We start from the raw sequence: 25,767 nt of genomic DNA, 5'->3' as shown, positions 1-25,767 counted from the left end.
TCCAATAATAACATTAAATAATAAACATAATAATTATAATTCTAGAAAACATATGGTCATCCAACACCAGTTACCAAACAATAATGTCTAAGTCTCATAACCACATTATTCATTAATTACCACATTTTCCTAGGGTCTTACACATACCACTAACTACACATGCATGCAAAACCCTATTTCACTATTATTGCCCCTCAACCATTTAACACATGCTTATGGATCTGAAGCCATTACCCTTCCTATATCTAACCTTCACCCATGGTACCCATCATACACAAAAATTGTAATGCATGTCACTAACAATATTGTCACATGTTCTAGCTCCCACAACCTCCTTATATGCACCCCTAATGTCTCGTCTTGTACCCCATATCACCCATAGTTACTCAACATGCATTTAAACCCTATCACTACTACCCATAAACATTATGATACGTAAGGACCCAAAGTATTCAGGAACACATTACACTGTTTGCAACCACTAAACAACAACCCCTAACAACATGCATGCAAGATACTTTCTTAGTATATACTCAACCACGATCATCGTTTAACCACTACACCAATAACTTTTGCATTGATTATTATCCACCACAATAGCTATATAATTCATATAAAACACCTCATATATAAATAAAATACTAAATAAATAAATAAATAATGTTATCCATCATTCATTTTTGGTTTAATACCTATTTTGGTCCCTTAATTTGTAGGATTTGTTCAAAGTTGTCCTCCTATTTTTCAAAAGTTCACTAATATCCTACTTTTTCACAAAAACATTGCACGTTAGTCCTTTTTGCTTACGGAGTTAAAAATATTAACGGTAGAGTTGCTTACCTAGCAAAACTTGAATTAGTTGTACAGTTTATTATTACGTGGCATTTTCAGTTTTCCCCTCTTCCCGCTTCTCTCTCCTCCCTTCGCTGCCGCACACCGTCTCCCTCCTCTTTGCCAAATCCTATCACCACCCCTCCATTCTTCGCTAAACCCTAACACCACCCCTTCATCCTCTACGCTAAATGCAAACCCATCTATTACATCGACACCTCCTTCTTCGACAACGTCAACCCATTAGAAGACATTGACTTCAACTCCCTGGAGCCCCCGGAGGGATTTGTTACCCCTCCCTACACTGTATTTCTAAACTGTTTGTTTGTTTTGAGTGCGGAAGGGTAGGGAGATAGGGTGCGGCGCAGTAGTGGAGACAGCGGAGGCGTACGGGGTGACGACGATCTTGGTTTACGGCAACGGTGAGACATTGAGATTGAAAGATAGTGAGGTTTTTTATCCTAGTAAAACAAAATTGAATATAAACATAAATAAAAATAGGTTAAATTATTTCTGAAGCAGTGTGTGATTAGGGATTAGGGTTTGGGAAGAAGGGAAAAAGGGATTAGGGTTTGGCGCGCGATTATGGATGTCACAGCAGAGAAGAAGGAATCAGATAACAACAGCGCCAATAACCCCGAAAACGCTCATCAAACATTAGATTCTTCTTCTAAGTTAACGTTGCACTTGATTCAAGCAACAAAGAAACCGAAGAACAATAATCGCATGAACTCAAAGCTGGTCTTCACCCTCTGAAGGTTTTTCTTCCTCACTTTGATTTTTTTGTTTTTTGGTACCTGAATTACAGTGTGATTGGTTAATGATGCAGATGAAGAAGTGTGATAAAGCTTTTGAGTGGAAAGGGAATTGCCACATGGTAGTCTCTTATTGGCTGAACTTGCGAACTAATTGGACAGGTCATTTAATTTTGGCTAGCAGAGCAACTTTGTCGTTAGTTTTTAATGCCGTAAGCAAAAAGGATCCACTTAAACTGTTTTTGCGAAAAGTAAGATGTTAGTGAACTTTTAAGAAAAGGGAGGACAACTTTGAACAGACCCTACAAATCGAGGGACCAAAATAGATATTAAACCTTCATTTTTTTATTACAAAATCACACCATATTGTTTCCTTAAAATTTATAATATAATAAAATATCTTTAAATTAATTAGTTATGATAAGTCTCGAGATTATGTACTCTATCTTAACATTTTTATTCTAATTGATTATAATAAGTGTAAGACCCATGAAAAATATCTACAATAACACATAATAATAGTTTTTATTAATTGAACATAAGGTATGATAGTTGGAAGTTAGGTAGTTTTAAATTCGGCCTAGCCAAGATTAAAATAAGTGGTTTCTGGCTTTATAACATTTGTGATATTAAGTTATCTGCTGAGACTGATTAGAGAGATGCAGTTGTTAGATGTAGGATTATAGAAAACTGTGAGTTTATGGGTTCATATTAGGTTAAGATGTATAAAGGATGACTGTATTCTGATGTTTAGACATTCGAAGACAAGATTTATATTCTTAAGATTTAGAGTTTAGAACTTAATTCTTGAAGAATGTTTTAAGTTAGGATAATAATGTTTGCTAGGACAGTAATTACTTGAATGATGGACAGTAATTACTTTGAACAAATCCTACAAATTAAGGGACCAAAATAGGTATTAAACCAAAAATGAATGATGGATAACATTATTTATTTATTTATTTAGTATTTTATTTATATATGAGGTGTTTTATATGAATTATATAGCTATTGTGGTGGATAATAATCAATGCAAAAGTTATTGGTGTAGTGGTTAAACGATGATCGTGGTTGAGTATATACTAAGAAAGTATCTTGCATGCATGTTGTTAGGGGTTGTTGTTTAGTGGTTGCAAACAGTGTAATGTGTTCCTGAATACTTTGGGTCCTTACGTATCAGAATGTTTATGGGTAGTAGTGATAGGGTTTAAATGCATGTTGAGTAACTATGGGTGATATGGGGTACAAGACGAGACATTAGGGGTGCATATAAGGAGGTTGTGGGAGCTAGAACATGTGACAATATTGTTAGTGACATGCATTACAATATTGTTAGTGATAGGGTTTCTGGCTTTATAACATTTGTGATATTAAGTTATCTGCTGAGACTGATTAGAGAGATGCAGTTGTTAGATGTAGGATTATAGAAAACTGTGAGTTTATGGGTTCATATTAGGTTAAGATGTATAAAGGATGACTGTATTCTGATGTTTAGACATTCGAAGACAAGATTTATATTCTTAAGATTTAGAGTTTAGAACTTAATTCTTGAAGAATGTTTTAAGTTAGGATAATAATGTTTGCTAGGACAGTAATTACTTGAATGTCAAAGTAATTTCTTAACAAGCATGGAGTATAATCTTGTAAGAGGCTTGATTATTCTAGTTTTGTTCAGTATTTCAGAAGTGTTCATCAGGGAAAGAAAATAGTGGTGGTGCATTTAGTGTGGGTTAAATAAAGGATGAGGATTAGTGTTTTAGGGATATTTGACCAATGCAAGTGAAGGATAGATAATGTAGTCTAGGGTGTGATCGGAAGGATGGTTTGGTAATTTTCCAATCTGTTTTTAGAAGTTTATGGTCTTCAAGAATTGTGAGTTGGTTGTTGAACATTAAGTGTAGTTAAGGGTGAAGCCAATATTATTGAGAATCAGAAAAGTTCATCAAGGACGAGTGAAGGAAAGGATGTATGATCTTAAGTGTGGAAGGGTTTCTATGGATGTTATGAAGCATAACCAATATACGTAGTTATTTTTGGACAAGTTTTTATTAAGTGAGTATAGAAAAGAAAACATGAGGATGAATTGTTTAGTAATAGTGTTTTGGACTCTGTGTAATCATCGGAGTAACTATAAATTGTATGGATCTTAGAATAAAAGTAGAGGGTAAGTTGGAGCACTCTAGTATAATTTTTGGTAGACATGAGTGGTTTTTCAGGCATACGATTTCTAGGAGTAGAAACGGTGTTGAGAAAATAGAATGGAAAGGTGTTACGGAAAAAGAAGGATTCTTAGAGTTTTGCAGGGTCATGGAAGTCTTGAATAAGGTTCTATAAGAGTGTTAAAATAGAATGGCTCAATTTCTCACACCAAGAGGGGGATGAATTGGTGAAACGTAAAAATAAAGTCTTTTAATTTTAAAATATTTTTCGCAAAAGGTGATGCCTTTAAAGCTTTCTTGAAACGCAAGGTAAAAGACTTTCTAATGCAGTGGAAACTTAATCGAATAAGTACAGAGTAAAGTCGATTAAAAGTAAAAGAGTAGGGATCAGAAAATTCAAACACTACTTTTTATACTGGTTCGGCCAACCTGCCTAAATCCAGTGTCCTTCCAACCACGGGAAGCAAATGCACTATAATGATCAAGGTTTTTATAGCAAGGCTTTTATAGAGACCTCACGTCAAAAATATAAAACACCTCTCTAACCCTCTAATCAAATATAGGCAGTACAATAACTAGACCAGCAGCAAGAATCCCCTTTCCTGTTGTTTAAACCCTTTGAGACACCTCTCAAAGTCAAGAACGTCGCACGCTCTTCTTCCTGTAGTCACAACAGGGAACCTCAATCCAATCTTCACAAGATTGTAGACATTGATCTCACAATTACACCCAAATGTGCAGAATTATCAGCCCTTTGAATACACAACAAACTTGCTCTTCAAGAAATCACAAGGAGATGATCACCACGGTCACTTCTTGATTCTTGGAGCTCTTTTCCTCTTTCTGCAAGATAGCACTTTCTGAAAAATATCCCAAAAATTGTTAGATTCACAAAATTTCTTACAGAAATCAAATTTAGGTCAATTTATAGTATAACACATCTTTGACGCATTTTAATCGACTAAGCTACTAATGTAGTCTAATATAACAATTCTGTTATAGTAGTTAACAGCAGTCAAAGCAATTAATTGAATTCGTAATTAATGCAGTCGAATGACATTTAATGCTTGGTCAACATATTTAAAAATATGACTGTTAGACATTTATATCAAGCATTAACAGAATTTCAAAATAGTAACAAACTTAGTCGAATGCAACACGCATATAATCAACTACGTAACAGTGTAAATCATAGTTTTGAAAAACTTTCTCTTTGAAAAATCTCACAACACACTTTGAAAAAGGTTTGTGCAAAGACACGAGTTTTAACCCGACTCACCCCATAATGAAATTGACTTCAAACTGTTGTTTTGCCACACAATTAAAATTCAACATTAGTGCTTGTGGTTTTTATCATCCAGAAACATGTGTCATGCATTCATGTATAAAATCACATATATAACACAATGAAATGCAGTTAAATGCAATGAACAACACAGCAACAACACAATCATGTTCTCATATACGCATATAACATGTAAGCATAGAACATGTAACACATAATACACATGTGTTATTAATTATGTGTTGTCATCATCAAAAACTCAGATACTAGTGAGATTGTGGGTTTAGTTAAACCAGTGCTCCCCTATCAACAATCTCAACAAAGGGAAATCACATTTTGGTTATAGTTGACATGAAAATTTTTATGGAATCATGTGATTAGTAGTTTGAGTGATGAGTTCTTATAAAACATTAATGGATTGTTTTGAGACTCGTGAGGCATGTTTAATGATGGTTTTGATGGGGCTAAGAGTGGCAAGTATGAATCTTTTGAAGGTTTATGATTTTATTTTTGTCGTGAGTACATTTCAGTTGGGAGATGCAAGAAATTTTATGCACAAAATAAGCAGAGAAATGATTTGGGTTATGAGTGTGAGACTTTTCTGGTTGAATGTGTGCAGATGAGTATTGAAATAACATTATTGTTGTCAAGTTTTTTTATACTATTGGTTTTGTTTTAGACAATGTTTTTATAAAATGTGCATTTTCTTAAGGCTATGTACATTTAGTATGTTCATACATAATTATATGTTGTAATTGTAAATCTAAAAAAATTGTTCAAACATTCATTCTGTTTAGATGATGATTTTGAATATTGGATCTTCAATATTATGGGATTATGAAACGGTTGTTGTTATGATGGTTGATAGTATATGATATTTGATAATTAAAATTGGATGTTATCTTTAAGAGGTAGAAATGATCTAAGACATGTGTGTTGTTGTTGAAAATAGATATTTCAAGGGACAAATATGTGAGATTGGGGTTATTTGAGTAATCTAGTTTCCTAAAGTTGTTTTGGTTTTGAAGTTTAATTTGGAAAAAAAAATTGATCTAGAACCAAGGGTAGTTCATTAGAGGTTGGAGTACAAAATTGGAAGTTTAGAGGATTGTAAATTGAAAGTTTTAGGCTATGTAGGATTTGTTTGAGTGGTTATGTTATAGAAATATGGTGTAGAAGTTAGTGGTTGATTATTCATGGTGTTTTGCACTGTTTTTAGTTTATTAGGCGGTGAGATTTTGAATTTAGAAAGTATGTGTAAAAGGAGGAGATTTGGGGTTTGTTGTTAAGTCAATTACGACTTAGGAACCTTAGTAGGTAGAAGTCGTATGTTGATCTCAGGAAAAGACCGTAAGAGTTTACAGTTGGGATAATGTCTTCTTGTGGGTAAGTTCAACCACGGGTGTGGGAAGAGCTCTTCACTTGAGGAAACTTTGTCCTACGTACATTAGTCAACCTTATTTCAATTTTGATATTTCTCAGCTAAGAAAGTATATATGTGATCCTTCTCACATATTAGAAATAGAGGAAATTCAAACTAGAAAGGATTTCTTAGTAGAAATGTAACCAGTAGATATAGGAGACCCTCAAACAAAACAACATAGGAGAAATATCATCAACTTAGTCAAAGTAGTTTGGGAAAGTAGAATAAGTGAATTTACAGGGAAACTAGAAGTTAAGGTGAAATAATCATAACCTTATCTAATTTTTTGAAATGTCGAATATTTAAGGTTAAAAATTTTTGTTGTTGGAAAGAATATAAGACCCATGAAAAATATCTACAATAATACATAATAATAATTTTTATTAATATTAATATTGGTAGTAATAATTTCCTTATGGATAGAAAATATAATTAATAAGAAAATTATTGTAAGAAAACTTAAAATAAAAGGTTTTATGATAGATAATTATAGTAAGATTTCAAAATTTGGAGAACCAATTTTTAGAAGTTTTTTTAAAAAAACATGAATAGTGACAAAGAAATAAGTCATCCACCTTTGGTGCAAAGAGGATTTTTTTGGAGGTGGTGGGATTAAAATAGTATTTTTAATAAAATAATATTAAAATAAAAGGTTTTATGATAGATAATTATAGTAAGATTTCAAAATTTGGAGAACCAATTTTTAGAAGTTTTTTTAAAAAAACATGAATAGTGACAAAGAAATAAGTCATCCACCTTTGGTGCAAAGAGGATTTTTTTGGAGGTGGTGAGATTAAAGTAGTATTTTTAATAAAATAATATTAAAATAATAAATAGTAAAAAAACTTAAATAGAATGATTCTGAAAAAGAAGTTAGGAGAGCTAACTTTTCTATGCTCTTATGTTAATTATTTAAAACTATTGTATGATGGTAATTCTCTAAATTTTCTTATTTTTCTGTGTTTATAAATCATTTTTAGTTTCTCTTTGTTTCTAATTGTATAGAATTAGGTTAGTTTTAGGTTATTCTATTAATTCTTTAGAGAATTTTAGTTAAAAATATATTTTTAGGTGTAATTTTTAGTTTTTGTTAATAATTAGAAGATTAATTTTTTTAGAAAATCTTTTTGATAAAAATTATTTTCTTTTATTTGTTAATTTTCCTTTTCTTTCTTTAATTTTGCATTAATTTTTCTTTGTTGCAGAAAAGCCCTTAGAAATTAAGCTGATTGGAATTAGAATTGGGTTGCTGCTGCACTGATTGGGCCATTGCAAAGGGATGATTTAATTAGCAATTAGGTCGTGGGTGCAAGCGTGGCTGACCTCGGGCTCCATTTAGTAGGACGACGCCGTTTTGAAGAGCAGCTTCCTTAGGGGTCCTCGCACTCTCGTTCAAAGCTTCATTTGGAGAAAGGAAAAGCACTCCCTCGAGCTAGGGCATGTGCGAAAGAAAGAGAGAATGTGAAAAGAGTAAAGCTCTCAATGCTCAAGCCACTTGCCCAGAAAGCGCGATCCTGACCATAGAAGACGATCGGTGAGAAGCTCCAGTTGATCGGAAGGCTGGAGTTGAAGAAGTAAAGAGGGTTGTCCGATTGAGAAGAGGAAGCGTAAAGGAGAAGTTTCAAGAGTTGTCAAGGTTTCCTTTTTCCCTTTCCCTCTATCTCTGACCCTATAAAAAGGGCATGTAAATAGTTTTGTGTGGTAACACGGAGGGTGAGAGGCTCCGTGAGGGACGATTCGAGAGAGCGAGTGGAGGGTGACAGACTCCACGAGAGCAGTGGGTGACAGACGCTGCGCGTAGGGTACAGATCGCGATTCATTTCTAGTATAGGTTTACTCACTTTTCATAGGTTAGATTTTCATCATTCTTAAACTGTTGATCAGAAAATCACGGTGGTGACAGCCCGTGAGCATCTCGGTTGTTGTTTTCCGGTTACATTCTTGTAATTTCTATGTTTTCTTCTTAATAAACTCTGATTACATTGTGATTCTGTCTTTACTTCATATTGATGCAATTTAAATGTTTCCTCTTGATTCAATCATGATTTTAGGTTGTTAATTGTTCTGGATATTGATAGGTGTAGTTCTGTTTCAAGTTTTGTTACCTTTTGACAAGTGATTAACACATTTCTTAGTTTTCGATTTGGTTATATTATGTTTCACTATTTATATTTTAATTGATTCGTTCTATTTTTCATGTATGTGTTACTCTTATGTTTCAGCGTTTAGTTTTACCCAATTTTAGGTATATTTTCTGAATACATTTAGTTTCAAATCTGTTTTAGGTATTTTAAATTTCTTTTTCTTTTATTTCACTTTTTTTTCTCTATAAATAGATTTTAGTTTTAATTCTTTTCTTTTTCATTTAGATTTTTTTTACTGTCCCTTCTTGCATTAGTAAATAATTAGTAAATAGTTAGTAAATAGTAACAAGAATTAATTTTACACTTTGACCTTTGAGCTTAATTATATCGAGTCCGATGAAGATTGATATTTAAGTTGTCTCATGCGCGATCAAATTTTAGTTTAACAAATTTTGTTTTAATTTTAGAGTTTTGTAAAAATAGTGTTAACTTTGTGTTTTTAGATGATAAATTTTTTTTTTTAAAATAAATAGTCTTTTAGTCTTTTCTGAAAATTCTAAAATAAAAAAAATTGTGTTTTTAGTTTTTGCTTATATAGGTTTTTTTTCTTATTGTTGATTAGCCCTGGTTCTTTTTCTTTTATTTGCAAAATTAACCCTGGTCAAACTCTTTTGCAGGTCAACCATATTGGGTCGCTGCAATTGGGTTGAGCTTTAGTTAAACGACGTCGTTTTGGCTGGTCTGCTACTGCTCTGGAATTTGCTCGAGCTCATCACTTCATTTGCCACATTCGAAGCACCAATGTGCTAGGGTTTCCAGTGAGCGTGAGAGAGGGAGAAGAAGAGCACATGCAATCATGACCGAAGCTTGAAGTTGAACCAGAGGCACGTGCGGGAAGCTTAATCAGCAGAAAGGAAGAAGAAAGATGAAGAGGTACGGTGGAGGGTGACAGACTCCACTCGAGTGTGTTGTGGTATCGCGGAGGGTTACAGACTCCGCACGAGAGTTCTTTGTGAGAGATTTCGGTTTTCTTAGTGTTTTGACTTGCCTTTCGTAGTATAGATTCTGGACCGTGATTGAGAAATCACGGTGGTCACAGCCGTGGTGGTCTCAATCATGCTTTTCTCAGTGACTTTACCTTGTATTTCCATTTCAATTTCAATGAATTTCTGCGTTTTCATTTTAATGTTCTTGTCCAATTTATGTTTTTGTTCTTTATTTTGATGCTTGCACTACTTTTATATTTTCCAGCATTTAATTTTGTTTCCATTTCCTTTCATTGCAAATTGTTAATTCTTGAATGATTCTTGATCTGATGATGTCTCTGCTTTCTTTTCTTGTATGAGTTGTTAATTTCCAGCAATTTTTTTTTCGCCTATTACTTTCTAATTTTGTATTGTGGTAGTTAGTTTTGTTGTAGGTTTCATTAGTCAGATTTTCATAGTCATGAATTTGTTTCTTCTGGCTTTGATTGAGTGGATGAGAATAGCTAGTTTAAGATTCTGTAATAGAACCTTCAAGACCCCAAAGTGGGCTTGTTCATTGTCAAAATGTCTTTTCGAAAAGGTATTGGGATTCACTGACTCAATTGTTTAGTAGGACCATTTCTAGGTTATCTTTATCTATTGTTTCCATTTTATTTTGGTTTTTATTCTTTTGGTTATTCATTACAGATTTCATGCATTTAGTAATTAGGATGCTTTGGTTTTATTTTTCAGATTCAATCCTTTGTTTTCTTTTGCATAATACATCTAGCTTAGGTTCTGTTTTGGGATATAAATAGATTTTATTTCTTCATTACTTTAGCTTAGGTTTTATTTCTTTCTTCTTTTCTTTTATACAGATTTTAGATTTTTCCTTTTTAGTTTCATTTTGCGTTTTATTTCCCCACTTAGTTTTAGTAAATAAATAATTAGGCATTAACTCTACATTTTGAAATTTAATAAGTATCAAGTTCTTGGATTGATTTCCTAGGTTGTCCCTATACTACATTAGTGGGATCTAGGTTTTTAGTGGAATTTAGGTTTTGTTGACTTTTAGTGCGACCTAAAAGCCGTTCAACATATGAATATTCATGTATTGAATTATTGTGTATGTTTATGTGGTAGTTATATAACTGTTCATGCTTGAATTTATGTGTGAATATTGTTAATATAAAAATATGTTGTTATTTTGAATTTGTGAATAAGAAATTTGTTAAAAACTAGTTGAGAAACACTTTGGCTAAGGAAAGACTTGGTATTTAAGTTGTCCATTGTGACACATCTCTCTTTTCTGAAAGTTTACTCGACAAGTTTTTAACTTAAATCCTATTGAACAGATTATATATTGTTAAATTATTATGCAATATACTCCATTGATATGGAATCTGGAATCTGTGATGGATGTGTTTTATGATATTGGATGTAAATTTATGCATCTAAACCTGGTATGAGTTGATGAATATGAACAGATATGAGTCTCGTGGAGAGATTTTGTAGTGGCATGGTATTGTGTACACGTTGATGTTGAGGGTCTTGTAGGGAAGGTCATCATGATACTCTAATAACTCTCCAGTCTCAAGTAGAGAAGGATGAGTTATGTGGTGAGTAAGGCAGGAGGTCCTAGTTTATGTGTCAATCTTGGACATAGGTGTTAACGGGCTAACCTTGTGGTGACATGTTGGATTGTATTTGGCCATTATATTGTTGTATGGGGAATGGAGGTTACCACAAGTGCACAACCATCTGAGACTTCCATCAACGTTAGATCCTGATAATAGAGTCTAGCGAAAATCATTTTCATGAATATGAGTTAGGTGTAGTAGTAGTATCATGCATCATTTTTAATAGTTTGTTACATGGTAGCCCACCCTTACTTGTTTGTGCATGTGCTAGAAAAATTATATTTTTGAAATGATCGTATAACGTATCTGTTATACGGGAGCAGATGAGGGAGTGTCGTCTAATCTAGTATAAGTGAAGATGGAGGTGGAAGGATAGTAGAGAAAAGTTCGGGTTATCTTTCAGTTGAAATCTGAGTTTAAAATATGTAATTAATGTAAAATGTTTTATATTTCTAAATGGATGACTATAGAAATGTTACAGTTTTCATATTATATATGAAATATCAAGTGTGAGAATTTGGGATGTTACAACATTATTTCTAAATGGATGATTATAGAAATGTTACAGTTTTCATATTATATATGAAATATCAAGTGTTAGAATTTAGGATGTTACAACATTATATCTAGGGATGGCAATCGGTCGGGTTAGGCACGGATAGTGCCTACTCGCAACCCGACCCGACAAAAAAAATCACCTGTCACCCGCACGGATACTCGTTTGCGGATTTTTTAAAACCCTCGGATATCGTGATACTCGCGGATACCCATAAATATTTAAAACAATATATTTTTATAAATTATTAAAGTAAAATTACAAAAAATATATGAAATATAATATAAATTAAAATTTAATTTTAATTAAATTTAACCTTAAAAAATATAAAGGCTTAATACCCTATTTTGTTCCCAGTTTCGCTCGACAATGTCAAATTAGTCCATCCTTTAAAAAGTGCGTCAATTACATCCTTACTTAAAAAAATTTGTATCAGTGAAATTCCTTCCGTTAAATCCGTACAAACGGCGTTAATTATTTTTCTCTCTCTTCTGCTTTTTCTGCTTTTTCTGCTTTTTCTGCTTTTTCTGTGTAAAACAACAGCTTTTTGTCTCTCTTCTACTCTCTCTTCTATATTTTTTATTATTTGTTGGATGACAAAAATTATAATATTTCTTGCGCTTAAATTCATTAACAAACTGAAGTTGATTAATGGAACCTTATTAGAACTTTCGTCAAATAACCCTCTCCATGAGTTCTGGGATTGTTGTAATACAATGGTTACCATGAACTTCACTGTCTGTTTTAAAGATGACAATATAATAATGTAATTATATATCTTACTTATGCTTATCTTTTATTTAGTAGTTTTACAAAAATGTTACAATAAAAATAACACAGTTTAAATGTTAATACAGTGTAAAAATATTTAAAATGTCAATTTATTAGAAATCATAATTTCTAAAATAATTATTACAAAATTCCAATATATATATATATATATATATATATATATATATATATATATATATATATATATATATATATATATATATATATAACTATTGCATGGAAGTGTAACACTGTCAAATTTGAATAAAATTAAAAAAGATATATATCATATAGTATTATTTTTTACGAATAGGTAGGAACATTATGTTATTTATCTTAGATTCAGAAGATCTGAGTAAGTTTACTGCTTTGTCATTTCGCTATTTGGAGTGATATTTCATTTTGGCAATCATTTTGGTACATAAACATTTTATTTAGGTAAATGTACTTCCAAATGTTTGACACCAGATCGATTTGGTAGTTAGCTGTTGGATGAGTCTTTATTAGAATATCAATTTATTAAATTAAAATACACAAATATCAAGATGGAAAAAGAGGTTGCTTTGTTTGAATTGACATGAGAGTGGAAAAGAAAATAAAAAAGATAAAAGAGAGAGTAGAAGAGAGAGAAAAAGCTGCTGCTTTGCACAGAAAAAGCAGAAAAAGTAGAAGAGAGAGAAAAAATAATTAACGCCGTTTGTACGGATTTAACGGAAGGGATTTCATTGATACAAATTTTATTAAGTAAGGACGTAATTGACGCATTTTTTAAAGGATGGACTAATTTGACATTGTCGAGCGAAACTGGGGACAAAATAGGATATTAAGCCAAATATAAATTAATGTTAATATTAATTAAATTAACTTAATAAAATATAAATTAAATTTTATTTTTTTTTTTGCGGGTAGCAGATATTCGCGGGTACGGATAGTATAATACCCACACCCGACCGGTTTATAAGCGGGTATTAAAATACCCACAACCCGCGGATAGTAAATATTTGTGGGTACCAACTATCTGTCACGGATTTTATCCACGGATATCCATGAATGCAAATTTTTTTGTCATCCCTAATTATATCTTATTACTATTATCTAACAATAATATCTAATTATATCCAATAATATCTCAAGATATCTTTTAATTTGTAACAATATCTCAAGATATCTTTTAATTTGTAACAATATCTCAAGATATCTTTTAATTTGTAAATGTATCCCGTATATAACAATATTCAAGAATATCTTTTAAAATGTCTAAACATATGTAATAATGATTTTTTTAATTGAATACTTTTTTTTCCAAATCTTAATTTTTTAGAAAATAAAATAAACCCTTTAAATAAAAATAACAAACTATTTTATTTTTTTATTTAAAATAGTTAACCACATATGTATATTTTTCCTAATTTATTAAAATTTATAGAATCTCACATTCCCCACCAAAAACAATTTTCATCTAAAAAAATATACTTACAAAATGTATCTTCTTATGTTTTCCTGTTATAAAACATAAAATAGATACCTAAAATGATAGATAAACAAATACAATAACATATTCAAACTTTAACAAATTTTAACAAATGCACAACAATTATTAGAAATATCTCACTTGCATATTAAACAAATAATAATAAAAAATAAACATATACTAAAATCAAACACATGACCACTAATTAATCTATAATAAAAAACTCTATACCCTTCACTTCTATAATAATTATCTTTTCTTATTTTAAATAATGACTCCCATAATTACCACATTTTTTAAATATCTAATTTATCTGGTCTTACATATATAATTAACTCAATATAAAATATAAATAAACTTAATTTTGTTAAAAAAATTTATAAAAATATCAATTTTAATAAAAATATTTGTATAACATTTATATACAATTGAATTTTGTGTTGGAAGTCCCACATCGACTAGAGATAAGGCCAAATGATAATATATAAGTGAGGTGCAAACCTCACCTTACAAGCCGGTCTTGTGGGGATGAGTTAGGCATAAACTCACTTTCTAATATGGTATCAGAGCCATGATTAGAGCCTATCCTAGCGAGTTCTAAGTGGGCATTCTATTCTTCTCTTCCACCCGCAATCGGGACGCAAACGGACCACCCAATTTCTACTATCACGCACGAGATGTCTATACCTCGGCGTGAATGGGGTGTGTTGGAAGTCCCACATCGACTAGAGATAAGGCCAAATTATAATATATAATTGAGGTGCAAACCTCACCCTATAAGCCGGTTTTGTGGGGTTGAGTTAGGCATAAACTCACTTTCTAATATGGTATCAGAGCCATGATTAGAGCCTATCCTAGAGATAAGGCCAAATGATAATATATAAGTGAGGTGCAAACCTCACCTTCCAACATTTTGTTTTAATTTTGGAGGATCAAAATTGTTTGATTTAAAAAAAAATAGGAGTACACGAAGACAAAATAAGAATAGAGAATCAAAAATTAGTGTAATGTCATATGTTACAATGTCATTGTCACATGACACAATATCAGTTTGATAAAAGACAAATTTTTATCTTTTTAAAAAATATATTAAAAAAATGAAAAATAAAAAAAAAGTAATTAAAAAAATTATTTAAAAAATTAAAAAATTAACCCATTTAAAAAATAAGAAACCAATTGAGAAAAAGAAAGAAAGGATAGATATGCGACTTCTACCAAAAAAAAAAGTGACAGCTGAAATTATTAAACCAAAAATATATATTCACTTTGTACGTAGCAAAGGCATCAGCCTCTTATTCTAATTTGGCAACGTTAGAACGTAGAAACAACTTTACAATGAAGAGACGACAACAGTGGGTGTGGATTTTATGCCTGATTTTGCAGAAAATCTCAGAGGTTAGTTCCCAGCAAGAATTATGTACACATAGATGTTAAATTTTGTTTTACAACCCTCGAGTTTTTGGAATAATAGCATTAATTAACTTCACTAACATTTAGAGCACAAATCACCTGCATCGAGTGTATTAAAAAGCAATATACTAATATTTTTCACATATTATATAAGTTGCTTTGTAAACATTAAAGGATGAGAGGATCAATACAATGTCAGAAAAAAAAAAAAACCATCCATACACGTTGAAGGGATAAGTTAATTTCACAGTGGGATCAACCCTGCTCCGACACTATCAATGGTGCGATTTTAGCATCCTAGAATTGTTTTATTGTTCAAGTTGGCCACTGAAGATGAGAATCAAAAAATGTCCACGTGAACCATTCAATTTAATAATTTTATTCACCATGCAGTAGCCAGAACTAGTGCACGTGAACTATGACTACAAAGTTTGAGGATCTCAACGTCTTTGCAGCGACATCCCTTCGAACCAGTATTGTTTCATAGAAAGTGGCTGAGGTCCAAACAGTAGATTCAGCTTTCAAAAAATAATATAGAAAATATAGAGCAAGACATCCAAAAGGGCTTGTAATAAGAAGCGAGTAGAAGACAAACAGATAGTGAAAGAGAGAAAAAAGAAAAACAAAAAAGAGAGAGAGCAAAGAACGTATTCAATGAAGAAACAAGGGTGTGAGGTTGAGGCAACAGACATAAACTACAACATCCGTACAAAGGCAGCAGAGCAACCTTCTAAAATCTTCAGAAAATTTTCACAGTTGAATAGGGAGGAAGATGGTCGTGAAGCAGAAGATGAAGAAAAAACTGAACAAAGATCATGCAGTGGAGTTAGGCATGTCCTCAAGAACGTGAACTGCATAGCAAAGCCACTAGAAATTCTGGCAATTGTTGGGCCAAGTGGGGCTGGGAAATCATCCCTTCTTAAGATCCTAGCTGGTAAAGCTAGTTCACAAAGTGGGTGTATCTTGGTGAATCAAGAGCCTGTGGATACAGCTGAGTTCAAAAAAATTTCTGGGTATGTTTTGCAAAAGGATACCTTGTTTCCCTTACTTACGGTTGAAGAAACCATAATGTTTAGTGCAAAGCTAAGGTTACGTCTTCCTCAAGAACAACTATGCTCCAGGGTCAAGTCACTAATTCTAGAGCTTGGTCTTAGCCATGTTGCTAGGAATAGAATTGGAGATGACAAGGTACGTGGCATATCTGGTGGTGAGAGGCGCCGAGTTTCCATTGGTGTTGAAGTCATACATGATCCAAGGGTACTGATTTTGGATGAACCAACTTCAGGGCTTGATAGTACCTCAGCTTTGCAAATAATTGATATGCTTAAGGTAATGGCTGAATCTAGGGGGCGAACTATAATCCTGACTATCCACCAACCAGGGTACAGAATGGTGAAGTTGTTCAACTCAATACTGTTATTGGCTGATGGTATTGTGTTGCACCATGGCTCTGTGGATTTTCTGGGTGTAAATCTAAGGCTAATGGGTTTAGAAATTCCTCTTCATGTTAATGTGGTTGAGTTTGCCATTGATTATATTACGACCATTCAGCAACATAAAAAATGTCAGCAGGTTCAGCTAGAAGCTTCGTGGCGATTACCAAGGACAATGTTACAGGAGAAATGTGATGAGCAGGGTGAGAGTAGAAGTGGTAAGTTTACTTTGCAACAGCTCTTTCAACAATCCAAGTTAATTGATGAAGAAACCATTAGTGCGGGAATGGATATCACTTTTGATTTTGCAAATTCTGTATTGAGAGAAACTATGATTCTCACTCATAGATTCTCCAAAAATATCGTACGCACAAAGGAACTCTTTGCGTGCAGGACAATTCAAATGCTGGTTTCTGGACTGGTTTTGGGCTCAGTCTTTTGTAATCTCAAGGATGGTATGGAGGGAGTGGAAGAAAGAGTGGGTCTCTTTGCTTTCATTTTAACGTTTATGTTATCAAGCACCACCGAAGCTCTACCAATTTTTCTGCAAGAAAGGGATATTATACTGAAAGAAATATCTAGTGGAAGCTACAGAGTTTCATCTTATGCTATCGCCAATGGCCTAGTTTCCTTGCCATTTTTGCTCATACTAGCCATTTTATTCACAGTGCCTCTGTACTGGCTTATTGATCTCAACAGGAATTTTTCTGCATTTTTGTACTTTCTGATGCTAATCTGGCTAATTCTTTACACTGCAAATTCGGTAGTGGTATGTTTCAGTGCTGCAGTGCCTAATTTCATTGTTGGGAATTCAATGATTGCCGGTGCCATCGGTTCGTTTCTTCTGTTCTCTGGATACTTCATATCAAAACAGCAAATTCCAAGTTACTGGATTTTCATGCATTATATGTCTCCATTTAAGTATCCCTTTGAAGGGTTTCTGATAAATGAGTTCTCCAATTCAAAAAAGTGCTTGGAGTACTTGTTTGGGGCATGTGTGGTGAGAGGAGAGGATGTGCTTAAACTAGCAGAGCTTGGAGGGGAGACTAGTAGATGGAAGAATGTTGGGGTGATGGTGTGCTTCATCCTGGTTTCCAGGTTCATTTATTTTGTAATTCTTAGGTACAGATGCTCACAAGGAATCATTCTAAAAAGTTGATGACTCTCTCACTCTCGAGAGGGTTGGTTCACATCACTCGGATTTATCTGCAAAGAGGAAACAAAGATGTAGAATCATATCAACAAGCAAAAAATGTAAAAAGACAACAAAAATGATATTGTGGTTGTTTCTGTTTTCAAGCATTACTTAATTCACACCACCGTCTCTCTCTTCATCATTCACATTCTTCTTCCCTCCTAATTTTCTTTCACAATACATGCTTTTTGCCAGAAATAGTGAAAGGATGATCCTATATGCTGGCCGAGGGATTCTCCCGTTTTTATTTTTACACACACAATTCAGTATCTTGTGTAGCAACTCCCATAATGAAAATAGGTGATGCAGTAACTGAAGAGATGGTATATAAATATTAATTTCACCAGGCTTACTCTAAAATCCTAATTTCAATCACAACACACTCTTGTAAGAGATGGTATATAAATATTAACAAACAGCATAATGAAGCAATTAACAGCTTGATCTACGGAGATATATCTGCTATTCCTTTTTATTGTAGTTTTATATCCCTATATGCTAGTGGCCAAGAACCCATCTGATTAACAGGATGAGTCCATTTGTAAATATGACACTTTAACTATTTTGAGCTCATATATTTAGCAATCAAACTGATCATATGATCAAAATCAATGAGCTTAGCTGCAAGAAAGTTAGCTGACTGAAAGTATATATCAGAGATGCACTGACGCAAGTGGTAACAACAAACCGACGGGTACATTCGAGATTCTACATCCTCAGCCTACTTACTATAAATTTGACTTAAACCCTTATGAAAAATTTTGGACGCTTCATCTCAAATTTCTAGAGCCTTGCTCAAATATGCGAACTTTAATCCCAAACCTTCCTACTTTCTAGTGAAAACCTCGACAACTAGCCAGAAGATTTTCATTTATGCAACTTCTGTATCAGCCTCTGATTCCATTTCACAATGCAAGACAAGTTCAGAGTCACTTTCCTCCTCGCAAAACTCATCATCATCAGCTTCTGGCACATAGCCAGCCCGCTTCATCTGTGCTGTAAGAATTTTCAGAACTAAATGGATGTCCTTCCTACGAGGATGCCTTTTATCTTTCACCATGAAAACATGCACGCGACTCTGAATTTCAATCCAACTGCAACCAGGTTGCTTAACTACTCCCTGTTGCCTCATCTGTTTCCGGACTTTGACCACATCTTTCCATCTGCCAAGCTCAGCATACATATTTGAAAGAAGAACGTAAGGTCCAGAGTTCAAGGGATCAATTTCCATGAGCTTTTCTGCTACATGCTTCCCTAATTTAATGTTTCCATGAACCTTACAAGCAGCAAGTAGAGATCCCAAGACAACGGCATCTGGTTGCATCGGCATTGTCTGCATCAAATAGTTTGCTTCATCAAGGCAGCCAGCCCGACCTAGTAAATCAATCATGCATGTAAAATGGTCCTTCAACGGTGCTAAACCATACTCAAGCCTCATTGAGTGGAAGTAACGTCGTCCTTCTTCAACAAGTCCTGCATGGCTACATGCAGATAGAACTCCAATCATAGTAACAGGGTCTGGTTTTTCTCCGGATAGCAGCATTTTCCTGAAAATTTCGAGGGCGCTTGTACCATTACCATTTTGTGCATACCCCACTATCATGGCATTCCATGAGACAGTATCCCTTTCTACCATATGCTCAAAAACCCGGCACCCATCTTCAACCATTCCACATTTCATGTACATGTCAATGAGAGAATTCCCCACAAAAATGTCAGATTCTTCTCTAGACTGAAACCAATATCCATGCTTCAAAATGTGAGTGTGAGCCTGTCTACCAAGTTTCAGATCGGCAAGATTGGCACACGCATTAAGTAGATTCCCAAAGGTGTAATGGGTTGGCCAATGAGAATCCCTCTTCAGGAGGAGGAAAAGTTTAACTGCCTCCTCATTCTCTCCATTTTGTGTGTAACCTGCAATAAGAGCATTCCAGGACACCACATTCCTCTCCATCATCTTCGAAAACATCAACCTTGCCGCTTTCACACTTGCTGCCCTGGCATATCCACTAACCATAGAAGTTTCAGACACAACATCCCTAACTGGCATCCTATCAAAAACAAGTCGAGCTTCCCTAATTCTTTTGCACTTTGCATACATATCAACTAACGCATTGCCTAGCACAAGGTCATTTCGAAACTTATCCCTTTTGATGACACGAGCATGAATTTGCAAACCTTCCCTGGTTGCAGACAAGCTCGCACAGGCACTGACTACGCTAGCCAGAGTTATCTCATCAGGTTCAACCCCATTATCCATCATCCTAACAAAAACTTCCAGAGCTTTTCCTGCAGGCCCATTTTGCTCGTAACACGTTATCAAACTGTTCCAAGACACTATATTCCGCACAACCATTTCATCAAAAGCCTTTTGAGCACAAATCACCACTCCACACTTAGAGTACATATCAACAAGAGCAGAACCCATATAAACATCTAATAAGTAACGAGATTTTGATATCAAAGCATGGATTTGAATCCCTACATTGAAATCTGTCAACCCTGCACAAGCACTGAGAGCACTCCCAAACGCATACTCATTAACCACAAAATCCTCACTATGCATGTCAACAAAGAACTTCAATGCTTCCTCAAATCGATCATGTTGTGCAAAACCCGACACCATAGCATTCCATGAGCATTGGTCAGGCTCAGGCATCGACATAAAAACGTTGCAAGCCTCGTCAAGCTTCCCAAACTTCGTCAAAACGCTTAAAATCGCATTATAACTGAAAGTGTTCCTCAGGGGCATATGAACAAACACCTTCCGTGCGTCCTCAAAACAACAGCATTTTCTATAAGCATCAACGAGTCTGTTCTGAATGAAAATTTCAGATGAAAACTGTGTCTTAATGATTCGACCATGAATGCGACGCACGTCAATTCCAGACTTTGACCGAACGCAAGAGTCCAATAACCTCGCGAAGGGTGAAGAATCGAGCAAACAAAGGTCACCCACCACTTTTTGAACGAACGCATGTCTACCCATTCATAGAAAGACCCTTAATTTGAAGAAGTGAGTCCTTTAAACGAAACCATATAGAAAGACCTCCTAATTTGATTCAGAGAAACCAACATGACCATGCTCCCCAACAATGTCGTTTCCTCCGTTCAAAAGTGTTCGTCTATGATTTCAAAGTGTGTCTCGGCGAGGAGGGTGAAACTCGCAAAATCCGTGCACGGTCACCTTATAAAAACCGCTCTTTTCTTCGACGCTTTCCTCGCTAACGGTCTCATTGACGCGTATTCGAAGTGCGGCAGCGAAGAAAGTTTACAAAAGGCCTTCGACGATCTTCCCAACAAGAACACTCGTTCGTGGAATACGCTAATCTCGTTTTACTCGAAAACGGGCCTTTTCCATAAGGCCCGTAATCTGTTCGATAAAATGCCTCAACGGAACGTCGTTAGTTATAACTCGCTAATCTCCGGGTTCAAGCGCTATAATCTTCACGAAGATTCGGTTAAGCTCTTTCAAATGATGCAAAACGGTCGAAACGTTTTGGTGTTAGACGAGTTCACCCTCGTTAGCGTAGTTGGAAGCTGCGCTTGTTTGGGGAACGCTAAATGGTTGCGCCAGGCTCATGGGGTGGCAGTTATAGTTGGCATAGACTGGAACCTGATTCTCAATAACGCGTTAATTGATGCTTATGGGAAATGTGGTGAACCCGACTTGTCGTATTCTGTGTTTTGCTGGATGCGAGAGAGAAATGTAGTGTCTTGGACGTCAATGGTTGTGGCTTACTCTAGAGCATGTAGATTGGATGAAGCTTGTAAGGTATTTAAGGATATGCCGGTTAAGAACACGGTTTCTTGGTCTGCTTTGATAACGGGTTTTGTGAGAAATGGGCGTTGTGGTGAAGCTTTTGATGTTTTTAAGCAAATGTTGGAAGAGGGTGTGAGACCTAGTGCTCCAACTTTTGTGAGTATTATAGATGCTTGTGCAGAAGAGGCTCTTATAGGAAGAGGTAAGCAGGTGCATGGTCAAATTATTAGAGGTGGCATAAGTGGGAACTTGTTTAATGTGTATGTCTGCAATGCTTTGATTGACATGTATGGTAAGTGTGGAGATATGAAATCAGCTGAAAATTTGTTTGAGATGGCTCCTGTCAGGGATGTGGTTACTTGGAATACGTTCATAACTGGTTTTGCACAAAATGGTCATGGGGAGGACTCATTGGCTGTGTTTAGAAGGATGATAGAAGCCAAAGTAGAGCCCAATCATGTGACATTTCTTGGGGTGCTATCTGGTTGTAGCCATGCAGGTTTAGATAATGAAGGGTTAGAGTTGGTGGATTTGATGGAAAGAAAGTATGGAGTGAAGCCTAAAGCTGATCACTATGCTTTACTGATTGATTTGCTGGGGAGGAAAAACAGACTGAAGGAAGCCATGAGTTTGACTGAAAAGGTGCCTGGTGAAACTATGAATCACATTGCAGTTTGGGGTGCAATATTGGGTGCTTGTAGAGTTCATGGGAACATGGACCTTGCTAGAAAGGCTGCTGAGGCACTGTTTGAGTTGGAACCAGAAAATACAGCTAGGTATGTTATGCTAGCAAACATATATGCTGCAGATGGTAGATGGGGTGATGCCAAAAGAATTAGGACGGTAATGAAGGAAAGGTGTTTGAAAAAAGAACCAGCTTTTAGTTGGATTGAGTTGAGAAATGTGAGACACGAGTTTGTGGCCAAGGACAAGCTGCATCGACAGATTGGAGAGATATGTGAAGTGAACAGTAAATTAGTCCTTCATTTGAAGGATGCCGGGTATCATCAGCCTTATATTGATTACCCTTTTCGTCCAGATTATGATGATGATTTCTACTTTAGTTAGTCAATATAGCCGCATTGATGAGAAGCTTTTGTCATGGTGTTATCATGCCACCGTGATTATCAAGAATGCTAACTATCTTCAATCATACTCCTCTCACTACTAGGCTGTGAGTCAATCGGTATGTTTGTTTTCATGTTGAGACGCTTCAACTGTCAGTTCAACTCAACAACACAAAACTCATGAAGAAATTGGAGTGAATATGCATTGGAATGTGTATTAAGTTTTGGGTAACACGTTGAATATTAGTGAACGTGGTTCCAAGAAGCAACTAATAGTTGGTTTTGCATTGTTGTTGTGTGATTTTGCTCTGAATATGTGGATCCCTTATGGGAAAGCAAGCATTCTCCAAGTAATAACTGAATGTGGTCATGTTTGGTATTGATTAGCATTGTAATTACAAACATTGGCATTGTATTGAAATTTGACCAACTGTAGCTATTGATTAGCATTGATCATAATTATGAATGATCACTGCAAACAATAATAGGCCTTTCACAGTGATTTGCCTGCTATTGTTTATTGTGTAAATGTGTCATCAAGTAAAATTATACATTATTTATGTACTCAGTTGACTCTTGACCATAACATACTTCCTTTTAATTTTAATTTTAAATTTAAACTGACAACAGTCAAGTTTCTTCGAAATGATGATAATCTCGTGGTCGTTGGGAGGGACCACAATTCTTTGGAACACATTGCCATATGTTTCCTCCCTCTAACGTCGCTCAATTTATCTCATTCAGAATCAGCCTGCAGTTTCTTGTCAGTAGTTTCCAAATGTGTATTAACGTTTGCAAAAAGAAAAAATTCTTGTTGAAATTTTGCTCGTGGAAAATTGATTTATATCTCAAGGCTTTTATTCTGAAATCAAGTTAATAGTGAAGCATTTATCTCAAAAAAAACTCAACTTTAAATTTAGAATTCATTCTATTATGTGAAAATGAACAGGTGAATAGTTATATAAATCACGTTAACTAGTATTTTTATCACTTAATACTTGTTAGTAATTTACAAGTTTGACAACTGAAAATGTTCAGAACAGAACACTAGAACATGGACTTTAAAGCAACGTGAAATATAATCCAAAGGATGGGTGTGGAAAATGAACATTTTGGACCATTTACTTTTACTCCCATCCAAGACGGCAACGACTTGTTCATTACAAATTCCATAAAAAAAAAGACTAAGAAAAAGACTACATATTTCCCCAACACTTATATTCGTTACCATGTTCTTCTTTGTCCCTTCACTCCTCCCTCAAACATGAACACAACCCACCAAACACACTCTCTTCACGAGAGTGGAGGAGACACAGAATTCAGTTTCTGGCGTTCATCAAACACCACACTTTCTAGCGATTGTGATCAACCACAAGGCAATGATGCAAGGTTCAATAAGGAAGCAGATTTTGGAGAAACACACCAAGGGAAAAACTTAAAGTTTGAGTATTCACCTTTTTGTTCTACGGCTTCTCACCCTTCAAGGAGCAAAGCTATTGCACACGGACAAAGGGAACTTATGGAGATGGTGAAAGACATGCCTGAGTCTGGCTATGAACTCTCTTTTCAAGACATGGTGGTTCATGAGAAGCATGTGCTGGAACCAGAACAACCACATCAAAATGAAACTTCCCTGAACAACACACACATGCAAAGTAGTGGCAAAGCTCAACTCAAAAAGCTAAAGAAGAAGAAGAAAATCAAAGGTAATAGTAGACCTGGTCAGATATTGCGGGTTGAAAGCATGGACAGTGAAACCTTCCTCCTGAAGTTGTTCTTTCCAATCTCTCTTGATTGGATGAAGAAGGATAAAATGAAGAATGAGTCCAAGGTTTCTTCTAGACCTTCATTGCAGGAATCTATAAAACAAGTGGGAAAAGATTGGAGAATTAAACGATTTTCCCTTTCAGGAAACAACACAGAAGATGGCATGAGTGACACAAACAGGTGGATACTGAAACTCTCCATATGTTTCGGAAACACTTCTAATTCTGCGAGAGAGAGAGAGATTGTGAAGAAAAAATGAAATGAATTTCTTCACAAGCTAAGTGTATAAACGAATTTATGAAATCTGTCATAATTTTTCTGATTACTAATCCTTTTTATGAAATCGCTCTTATAGAGTACTAGTCCTTTTTATTAGACTTAACTCGTTTTATTCAAAAAAAAAGTCCTTATAACATTCTGTATTAGAGGCCAAGAGTCATATAATTGTAGTGATCAAATAACTAGAAATTAACGTAGTTTAAGTGAAACAAACTTGGTGTGGTGTATATTATCCACTAATGCTTTTTTAGTTTCATCAGGTATTTTGATCACAGTTCTTCATTCTCAAATGGATGCTGGTCATTCCTTCCTTGTGCAAAAAGCAAACAAAGAATATGAGAGGGTGAATTACTTATAATGGAAATACAAAACATGGAGTGCCATAGAAATTCACAACAGTAATAAAAATGTGAAAGAGTATTCCAGGGCATGAAAAATCCCAAAGGAAGACACCATAGATTTTAACTCCCAGGTTTGATAGTCAAGGAAATTCATTTCATTAGTTAGTATTGAGAAATGTAAAGACCACCAACAACTTCTCTTTGGTCATAATATCAGAGCACATAGCATATGTCAAGAATTTTGCAGTCCGATAATTGAAAGTTCAACTTTTGTTTCTAAACTTTTGTCCTGTTTTAGACTTATATGTGCTTTTAACTATCTATCCATTTCTTACTATAATCCTTAATCTAAAATTCGACATGCTTACCAACTGGTTCTTTATTGTCACTTTTGATTTCTGAATAAAAAAATTACGCGTGAATGTTTCTTCCTGTATGTGACATGTTACTGAACTTAAGTATCGTGTTTAGGTGAAGGAAGTTGGTAAATTTATATTCCCTTTAAACATACATCATTACACCATGATGTGACATTTTAAATCATTGGCTGAATCCTTAGGGTGGCATATTTG

The 25,767-nt window shown here is 34.6% G+C and overlaps 4 protein-coding genes across 4 annotated transcripts; 3 read left to right on the top strand and 1 right to left on the bottom strand.

Annotated features, from left to right (window-relative positions):
• Positions 1-16,004: 16,004 nt before the first annotated feature.
• LOC108331191 (ABC transporter G family member 5) lies at positions 16,005-18,099 on the top strand. The gene has a single exon (XM_017565837.2). The coding sequence runs from the start codon at positions 16,005-16,007 to the stop codon at positions 17,940-17,942; it is 1,938 nt and encodes a 645-aa protein (XP_017421326.1). The 3' UTR covers positions 17,943-18,099.
• LOC108329988 (pentatricopeptide repeat-containing protein At2g13600) lies at positions 17,731-21,241 on the bottom strand. Its single transcript, XM_052877056.1, has 2 exons — positions 18,801-21,241; positions 17,731-17,989 (listed from the first exon to the last, which is right to left on the bottom strand). The coding sequence occupies exon 1, from the start codon at positions 20,965-20,967 to the stop codon at positions 18,850-18,852; it is 2,118 nt and encodes a 705-aa protein (XP_052733016.1). The 5' UTR covers positions 20,968-21,241; the 3' UTR covers positions 17,731-17,989; positions 18,801-18,849.
• LOC108329989 (pentatricopeptide repeat-containing protein At2g21090-like) lies at positions 21,055-23,312 on the top strand. Its single transcript, XM_017564421.2, has one exon. It carries the CDS (start codon positions 21,055-21,057, stop codon positions 22,807-22,809), a length of 1,755 nt encoding a protein of 584 aa, XP_017419910.2. The 3' UTR covers positions 22,810-23,312.
• Positions 23,313-23,818: 506 nt separating this feature from the next.
• LOC108329990 (uncharacterized) lies at positions 23,819-25,476 on the top strand. Its single transcript, XM_017564422.2, has 2 exons — positions 23,819-24,755; positions 25,115-25,476. The coding sequence occupies exons 1-2, from the start codon at positions 23,899-23,901 to the stop codon at positions 25,191-25,193; spliced, it is 936 nt and encodes a 311-aa protein (XP_017419911.1). The 5' UTR covers positions 23,819-23,898; the 3' UTR covers positions 25,194-25,476.
• Positions 25,477-25,767: the final 291 nt, after the last annotated feature.

Source organism: Vigna angularis, chromosome 4 (genome assembly GCF_016808095.1).
Source record: "Vigna angularis cultivar LongXiaoDou No.4 chromosome 4, ASM1680809v1, whole genome shotgun sequence".
In the NCBI taxonomy this organism is placed as follows: Eukaryota; Viridiplantae; Streptophyta; class Magnoliopsida; order Fabales; family Fabaceae; genus Vigna; species Vigna angularis.
The sequence above is the reverse complement of the archived record's forward strand: the minus strand, read 5'-3'. Positions and strand labels throughout refer to the sequence as shown.